We start from the raw sequence: 8,522 nt of genomic DNA on the forward strand, positions 1-8,522 counted from the left end.
GAGGGAAGCCGCACTGGCTGAGAGGCTGTGGAGCCAGATGAAAAAGCAGCACCTGAGCCTTCTGATGATGTCCGTGAGTCAGCCACGTACTTGCTGTGTGACTTTGGGAAAGTTAACTTAATTTCTCTGAGCTTCAGTTTTCTCCCTCATAAGTAGGCTTGCTGTGAAAATGAAGTGAATCACATTAATCTGCATGAGTATTTAACATGGTGCCTGGTGCACATCAGGGGTGTGGCAGTAAGTGCCAGCTGCTGTAGTAATTGAATGCTTAGCTACATGCCGGGCCCTGTGCCTAGCAGCTATGGCTCATGTGAGATCTCATGTTCAGTCTTGGCAGTAACCCAGCAAGGTAGGCATTTTACATGTGAGGAGCCTGAGAAATTCAGTCTTGGCCTGGATCATACAGCTGGTATCCAAATTCAGGTCCAAAACGAAAGCCCAGATCTTTGCACTACACCTTGTTGCCTGGCACAGGTGAGAGTGCCCAGTCCACAGTGGGGTGCAATATCTGTTTCTATTTGAATGACCCAGGCAAGCTGGTAATAATTTAGCTTGTGATTCCTTTGAGAGAGAAGTAAGTTCTTGTCTTTGGTGGGGGAAGCATCAGGTGACCAGCATTTGTTCAGAGCCTGGTACCCATCCTCTCCCAAGCCCAATCAGTGGGTGCTTTCTCAAAAAGAAACCAGCTCCTGACCACTTTGGCCATTTTGGGCCTTCGCTCCTCTTCTCTAGCTATTGATAAGAGGGCTGTGGGCAGTTAGTGATAATCAGGGTTGTATCCCAACTAAGTGACAGAGCTGAGATGGTTAAGTTCCAGGACAAGTGTGTTGATCTCTGTACCCACTTGTGCCAGGTGCCTGGGGAGGTAGGGGCATGGCTGTCGGGGTGGGGGGGGTGTTAGCGGGGGGCCTGCAGTGTGCTGTGACACCTGAGAAGGGGCTTTTTTTTTTTTTTTAATCCCCACATCTTTATACCCATGGCCTAACCAATGTAAGTGAATTTCAATTTATCAATCAAGAAGTCATATTTTAAAATTGAACTTTTGTTTACAGATATTTGTAGATTCACATGCAATTGTAAGAAAGAAGCCATTTCCCATCAGCCATTTACTAAGTAGCCTGGGGATCTTGTTAAAATGCAGATCCTGAGAGATTAGGGCTGGGGTACTGCGGAAGATTCTGCATTTCTGAGAAGTTCCCGGATGACGGTGGTGTTCACCGACCACAGCTCCTATGTGAGGGAGAGCTGTTGGGTTTCTGTCTGTCTGCCGCACCTGACCAGTGGTTAGTGCCTGAGTGTGGGGCGGCCATCTGTCTGTCTGCCACACCTGACCAGTGGTTAGTGCCTGAGTGTGGGGCGGCCATCTGTCTGTCTGCCGCACCTGACCAGTGGTTAGTGCCTGAGTGTGGGGCGGCCATCTGTCTGTCTGCCGCACCTGACCAGTGGTTAGTGCCTGAGTGTGGGGTGGCCATCTGTCTGTCTGCCGCACCTGACCAGTGGTTAGTGCCTGAGTGTAGGGCGGCCAGAGTTTTACTTGAGGAGACGCTCGGCTCCTAGCATCCTCTGTGGTGCGGATTTTCCAGAGTGCGGGCATTACCCCAACTGTCTCTGCAGACAGCTTTCTGCATGCTTCTCACAAGTGCTCAGATGGCTGAGTTGGCAAGTGGGCGGTGCTGCTCTTTGGGGCCGCCTTGTTCTTTGCCTTTCTCTCCCTTTAGCAATGTGTCCCATCTGTTGTCCACACTCAAGTCAGTCCACACGTTTAGGCTAAGGTGGGCATGACCGAGTGGCCTTTCCCCGGGAAGACCAGTGTCGTAACTGGAATTAAGTTGTGGAACATAAGAGTCAAGGCTCATGTCTGCTGTAAGCTGGAGTTGAGGGAATGTTTGGGGATCCCACCAGGTATCAGTAAGGGAACCATGGTGACAGCCAGCCTTGCCCACATGAGGCATCTGCTTTGTCAGGCCTTCTCAGTAGTGGAGAAGGGAGGAAGGAGAACGCAGCTCTTTCAGCGCTGTCTAGCAGTGCCCAAGGGCCGCTGGGCACCTCACTTAACATCTAACTTCAAATTCATTCTTGGGCATTCCTGTCTTCCTCTCCGATCTTGAATGGATGTTGGCTCCAATAATGTCATCCTGAAGTTTCTTTGTCCACACAGCCCTGGCTGGTTGTTAATAAGCTGTTAGTGCAGCCTTGCACTCAGGAAGCCCTGATGTGTAAAGGAACTGTGTCTTTGTTCTTCCTCTCTTCCCTTTCTCTTAGTCCCACTTTATCTCTCTTTCTCTCCCTCTCCCTCCTCGTTTTCTCCCTCCCTCCTCTTCTTCCCCTTTCCCTCCTGCTCTCCCCCTTTCTCTCCTCCTCTAAGAAACCCAGTCTTAATTCTGCGCAATGCATGCACATACAGTAGCTTCTCTGCTTGAGTGAGCTGGTGTGGTTAGGTTTTCTAAGCATGCACACTGGCCTTACTACTTGTCCTTTTATTCCCTTCCCACAGACCATAGACCAAGAAATATTTTCGTTTTTATTATTTTGATTTTTTAAAAGTGAAATGTTAACTTTTCCTCTTTGAAAAAAATTCCCATTTGGAACATCAGCCTACAGTTTGAACATTTATTCACCTCATGAGCTTGTACAACAGTCGTGGGAGTTGCGGCAGAAGCAAGTGAAAGGCCAGATGAGCGCTTCTAAGCTTGGGAGGAAGAGAGAGGTGAGTGAGGCTTGTGGGGAATCACTTGTCAGCTGGGGCCTCTGGAAAGCAAGAGGTTGAGTCAGAATGCTGGGCGTACTGTCCTGCTAGTGCTTTTCTTCTACGGTGGTGACACTGCAGGTGGGATGTAATGGTGGGGGTTGCGGGGAAGCACTGGCCTTGGAGTCAGACTGTTGTGCCCTGGGTGAGTCACCTCAAAGCTGAGTCTTGGTTTCCTCGTTTGCACAGCGGGGTGAATGCTACCCCTGCTGTTCCCCAGGGGTGAAGGGTCATTGCCTTGGTGACGACAGTGCTTTGCAGATGTGCAGGTGTTTTCTCCCACCTCAATCAGTCGGGCGGTTTCTTTTTTTCTTTTACAAGAAGAGGGGATTCAAAGCAAACCCTTTGCTTAACTCAGGAAGCTCTAATATTTGAAGGCACTGCTTAACAGCCTGCAGAACCTGTTCTGAGTGCTACTTTGGCACCAATTCCTTTTTGTTTGTGGAGTAAAATTATGCAGTGAAGATGGTGTAACACCAAATAATTGTAGACTCCCGCAATAGGTAAAATAGCTCCCTTTTACAGTTAAGGATGCTGAGGTTCAGCTGAGGCCCCAAAGCTAGCTAATGTACTAGTTCTTAGAACATTCTTTGAACACAAAGACTATGATGAACTCCCTTCTGAGCCACTCACAAATACTAGCCAACCACTCTCCTGCAGATCTTTGGGAAAGGGAAATTAGAAGTTCTTTTGGAGAGGCAGAGGTTGGGGAAAACTCTCATCACCCAGAGTGAACTCCCACGTGGGGCTGCAAGGAAACCAAGCAGACCTGGTCCAGGCAGGACTCACCTTTGGCCTCTTCCCAGAGGATGTCCTGAAGAAACTTCCCCAGGGCCTGGCTGTGCTGCTGGTACTGAACCCCTGACAGCTTGATTCCAACATCAAAGGGGGCGTTGAACTAGGAGGCAGGGCAGGAAGGACCCAGGAGATGTCAGAGGTCATGCCCATCCCCATCCCAAAGGGGGCTCTGGGCTCTCTGCTCTCTCCTCAGGAGTGGAGAGGGAGAATGGCCTTTGGGCCCCAGTAGGGACTGCCGAGTGACACCTCAGCCAGATTCTCTTCCTTTCTCAGGGCCACAGCTCACCTTCCCATTCACCATCTGTCAGACACTTACCTTGCGGTCTCATGCCTCCCAGCCTTTGCCTCTAGGGGGATTGCTGATAAAAGCTGTGGTGTTCCCTGGTATGAGATTTTTTTCTCCTTTGCAGTTTTGAAGACAAACGGTTGAGTCACCAATGGCAGCATTTCGGGCCCTGGCAGGGGGTCTGCCCGGCAATCTCAGCACTGGCCTGCTGGCCTTCTATTCCTTCCCTGCCCCCAGCTCTTTTTCCTTTCACTCTTGTCTGTTTCTTTTCCTTTTTCTCCTTCCCTAGGTATTTTTTCCTCTCATATGCATAACCCTTTCTTTGATGCCTGGAAAATCAAAAGGAAGCTAATGTTTTCCTAGAAGGAGGCTCTGAACCAAGTCCTCCTTTCTGTGCCTCCATTTCTTCCCCTCTACAGGGAGAGCTCCCCATCTCTCCCGTTTTCCAGGCGTTCCTGAGATGATTTTCTGGAGCTCAAAGCTTTAAGTGGGAAGGAGCTCTGCTGCAGCCACATGGCAGACTTTCCTTGGGAGCAGAGATTGCCTCTGTTTGCCAGTGGCTGCCTCAGTGCCTGGCCATGTTGGGCGCTGTCTTGTCTGAGTCAGGGAAGGATCTTAGTGCTGGGTCATTTGGTCCTCACAGTAGAAGCCCAGGGAGTTGGAGGCCAAGGACTAGGATGCAGGACTTTTAAACCCACCTGGCCCTGAAAACCGCTTTAGTCCCATTCCCTTCCTCTGCGTCAGGCCAGGCATCCTCAGGGCCTCCCTGTGGGGTAGGCGCTACCACTGTACCCGTTTTACAGGTGAGGACACAGGCGCAGAGAAGCTATTAACCAACCAATAGCTATGTGTTCCCTTTCCGAAATCTCCCTCCCCTTAACTCCACCGTGAAGATGGACCCAGTGGGGAATGACATGATTGATTTTTTTTTTTTTTGGTAAGGAAAGTTGGGGCCTTCCATTCCCTCCGGTAAAAACTCATTTTTCTTCCACTGCTGAGGCAAATGCAGGGTGGCCTATCACCTGGCAGACATCTTAGTGAACAGGAGCAGCGGTCTGGGAGACTGCTGGGCTGGCCTAACACCTGGCGCTGTGGTGCAGGCAAGTGAGAGGTGTCATGGTGCTGGCTGGTGGTGGGGGCCAGCTTCCCTCTTGGCCTCAGTGGCCCATCTGTTCAATGGGAGTGGGACTTGGTCTCCAAAGTCTTCTACTCTGAAACTTGATTTTGGGAGGGAAACGTTTGCGGAGAGGTAGAGGGGCCTGAGATGAGAGAGGTGGGTGGGACACTAGGTTGTGAGGGGTTTGGTAGTGGGGCGCTCCTGGGCTCTGCAGCTGCTCCTCTTCTCCCAACACCCGCCAGGCGTTCGACTTCTGGTTCCAGCCAAGGCAGCGTGGGTCACATGCTCTGAGTCTGGCTTTCACAGAAACTGCAAAGTTCCCGCTGTACCAGCCCCACCTTGCATCATCAGCCACCAAGACCTCTTTCTCATCTGGGCTAATGTGCAGCTCCTCTGGCTGGGATGACCACGTGTGGAGCTGCCCGTCTCACCAGCAAAATATCCTGGTTTTGGCGTAAGGATATGCAGCTCTTTCAGATGGGAATCTAGTGGATCCCATCGTGTAGAGGAAAGGTCTGAACACTACTAGGCACTGGTGAGGATGAGAGCGAGCAGGGGCTGGGGGAGCTTCCGACGGCTTTATTCCTCGACTGGAGAAGAGTATGGTGAACAGGCAGGCAGAGGCCAAGGCGGGCACATTTCACTCCTTCTCTGGAAGGAAGAGGCCTCCCCTGGACCACTGTGCGCTGTGTCTGTTCATCAGACCAATGAGGAGGAAGAGGGCTTGGGGACTGGAATCAGCCCTGACCTTGCGTTGCGTCTTTGCCACACTCCGCTGTGGTACGTTGGGCAAGTGAGTTCCCCTCTGAACCGTTCCTCTGCTCTAAAGTGGAAATAATGCCAGCCCTGCTTACCTCACAGGTTGTCGTAGGGAGGAGGTGGGGCGGTTAGAGGTGAAGCTGGTATCCTCGGGCACAGTGTTTAATAACTGCCATTATTAAGTGCTACCTTGGGGGAATCCTGCCTTAGCCGCGAAATGGTATCACCAACCAAATGCTTAGAAGAAACCATTCCCTGAACCTCAGCCACAGGAAGGTTATATAGACAACCCAGTAAAATCCTTTACTCCCTCCTCCTCTCTATCTCTGGGTTGTCTTAACTTTCTCCTTGCCCCCCACACGATTTGTCAGAGCAAATCGTCCAGACCTGCCCCTTCCTTGCCTCCAGGTGAGGTGAGTGAGTGCTGGAGCCTGGGCTGGCGCCAGCTCTCCCATCCGGGGACCTATTTCGAAGCACTCCATCCCCCAGTTCAGGCCCTAGAAGCCCCTGAGTAAAACACGGTTTTCTGCAGAGAAACATCTTCAGTCTGGGCCTGCCGTTTATTTCTGGGTGTCTCTGCCTCTGTATTTTCTGTCCCCTTTGAGTCATCTGGAGGCTCTGGCACCCTCTCTCCTCTGCCCAGGCTCCCTCCATCCCTATTCTGTTGTAGCAAAGTTACTTCTCCCAGATGTTTTTCTCTTAATGGGCAAAGACCTCATAGAGCCCAGGGCAGAGCTCAGCTCCTGTGGTACTGGTTTTATAGTTCTGGGGAGCTTGTAGTTGGGACCCTGTTCACTGCCGCCTGTCCCTGCCCTCCCTCTCCCGACCCCACCCTCGCCGCCACAGAAACATACAACTGCAGAGGTACCGACCTGGATTTCCAGTTCATCCTCCGCCCCTTCTGCCTGATCTCCATCTTCTGGGCGGAGCCAGCCTCCTAGAGCTCGGGGCTGCAGCTTGGCTGGTGGCTTCTTGGACTCCTTTCTCTGCTGGAAGGGGGAAATAGTCTCTTTAGGACCCCAAGCCCCCATGTGCTTCCAGAAAGAGTGAGGTCAGACCCAGAGTCCTTTGTGCTCTGGGAGAAGGCTGAAGCCCAGAGATTGCACTGCTGCTCCAGGTCACAGAGCTGGTTGCCAAGTGGCAGGGCTGGAACAAGATACCCTAGTCAGCATGTGGGGCTTTGTGGGAAGCTCTCACCTGGGCTCTCTGGTGTTCAGGGCTCAGGAAGCTGGAGCCTGCCATGGCCAAGTCCAGCCAGAGCATGCCGAGGAGCAGGAGGCTACAGACGTTCCCTGGGGAGGGCATGGCCTCAGCTGGGTTGCAGACCGGTGGACCTGGGGGAGAGAGGGTCTCCAGGCAGCTGCCTCTCCTTCTCATGTGCCTCTGAGCTAGCTCAGGAGCCCAGCAAATGGCGTGAGGGGGCTTTACTATCTGGGGTCCTGACTGCTGTGTAGACAGGACCCCCCTCCACCTCCCAAGGTAGAAGAGAATGGATGTGTGTTCTCTTCTCCAAGGCTGTTGAGGGCAGAATGCCTGGCAGCAAGACTCGATAGGGGGCTGGGGGTCCTCCCCAGTGCCTTTTGTCCCAGGCTCTGAGGAGCTCATGGCAAGTCTTTTCATGAGGAGTGAGGAAGCTGAACCAGCAAGGGCCCCAGGGGGTTTAGTGGGGAGGGGGATTAGAGGCAGCTCCTAAACGAAGCTTTGTCTCTGAGCAACCAGACAGACTCAGATTGTCCAACATCCCCTGTGTTTAGAGGGGACTCCTGAGGCCCAGAGAAATTAAATGAATGGGCAGCAGTCACGACAATAAACCTGTCAGCAAACATGCACGCAGAGAGGAGAGAGAGAGCCTACCTGCAATTCCTGGCGGAGGTGGTGCCTGGTGGCCGTCGGGTCCTTATATAGGAAGGCTGGTGTTTGTTTTAAACCAGCAACCCCATCTCAGAGGTGGCCTAGCTTCCGTGGGGCTGATGTACAATGTACATTCCTTGGAAACTAAAAATGTTCATGTCCTCTGGGTAGAAGTCAACAGTGGAGGTCAGATGCCCTGCAGGATTGCTGGGTTGGCGAGGGATGAAGCATGTGCTCCAGCTGTCCCTGGAACACAGGGTGGCAGGGTGGCCCAAGTGGGCATGGTCTTGGTGGAGGAGGGAGGGAGGAGAGTGGCTCTGGGGTCTGGGTGCGGCTTTGTTGCTGTGTGACCTTAGCTTACTCGCCCTTTCTCTCTGTGTAAAATGAGGCTGTCATCACTCGGAGAGCTCTGAGACCTCCCCAGTCCGGCGCCCTGTTGTTTCCCATGTGCTGTTGCTGCTCTGGCCTCTGTGAGCCCTGGGAGCCCGCGGGGAGCCAGGCTGGTGATCCTACACCTTCCCGAGGAGGAGAGTCCCACCTTCTGGTTGAGCAGACTGCTCCTGATCATCCTCTCCAGACAGCGGGTGTGGGGATAACTTCAGCCAGTGGCTGCGCTTCCGTCCTTTCTGCCGGGTGCTGTGACATGATTGCCTGACCTGGCGTTTTTTCACATGGCAGTTTGCCTTGCCTTGCCTTCCCCCAGCAGCTTTGGTCCCTTTTAGCGGATGCCTCTTCTGAGAGGGAAGTGCATTGGACCTGGAGGTGGAAGATCTGCGCTTAGCGCTTAGCGCTTAACGCAGGGCTGGCTCCTCCCTCGCTGACTGGCCTTAGGCAGACCACAGATAATTCTCCTTATCCAGAGTCTTTGAGGGTGAAAAGAGGCGATGGGGGAAAGGTGGCTTCTAACCTGTAAAACACCCTGCAGATGACAACAGTGTCATACCAGGCCCATAGGACTTCCCAGC

The 8,522-nt window shown here is 52.7% G+C and overlaps 1 protein-coding gene across 1 annotated transcript; it reads right to left on the reverse strand.

Annotated features, from left to right (window-relative positions):
* Nucleotides 1–2,360: 2,360 nt before the first annotated feature.
* LOC105477694 (ghrelin and obestatin prepropeptide) lies at nucleotides 2,361–8,313 on the reverse strand. The gene is made up of 5 exons (XM_011734334.3): nucleotides 7,561–8,313; nucleotides 6,904–7,040; nucleotides 6,579–6,695; nucleotides 3,536–3,644; nucleotides 2,361–2,748 (listed from the first exon to the last, which is right to left on the reverse strand). Exons 2-5 carry the CDS (start codon nucleotides 7,009–7,011, stop codon nucleotides 2,729–2,731), a joined length of 354 nt encoding a protein of 117 aa, XP_011732636.2. The 5' UTR covers nucleotides 7,012–7,040; nucleotides 7,561–8,313; the 3' UTR covers nucleotides 2,361–2,728.
* Between the last annotated feature and the right edge of the window lie 209 nt (nucleotides 8,314–8,522).

Source organism: Macaca nemestrina, chromosome 2 (genome assembly GCF_043159975.1).
Source record: "Macaca nemestrina isolate mMacNem1 chromosome 2, mMacNem.hap1, whole genome shotgun sequence".
NCBI lineage: Eukaryota > Metazoa > Chordata > Mammalia > Primates > Cercopithecidae > Macaca > Macaca nemestrina.

What these genes read in the sequence shown, in the direction of transcription:
- LOC105477694 (XM_011734334.3), bottom strand. Translation starts at nt 7,011, where the DNA reads ATGCCCTCCCCAGGGAACGTCTGTAGCCTCCTGCTCCTCGGCATGCTC. An exon ending in CTGAACACCAGAGAGCCCAG is followed by an intron (nt 6,696 to 6,903) that starts GTGAGAGCTTCC and finishes TCCCCCTTCCAG; the next exon opens with CAGAGAAAGGAGTCCAAGAA. An exon ending in AGGATGAACTGGAAATCCAG is followed by an intron (nt 3,645 to 6,578) that starts GTCGGTACCTCT and finishes CCTGCCTCCTAG; the next exon opens with TTCAACGCCCCCTTTGATGT.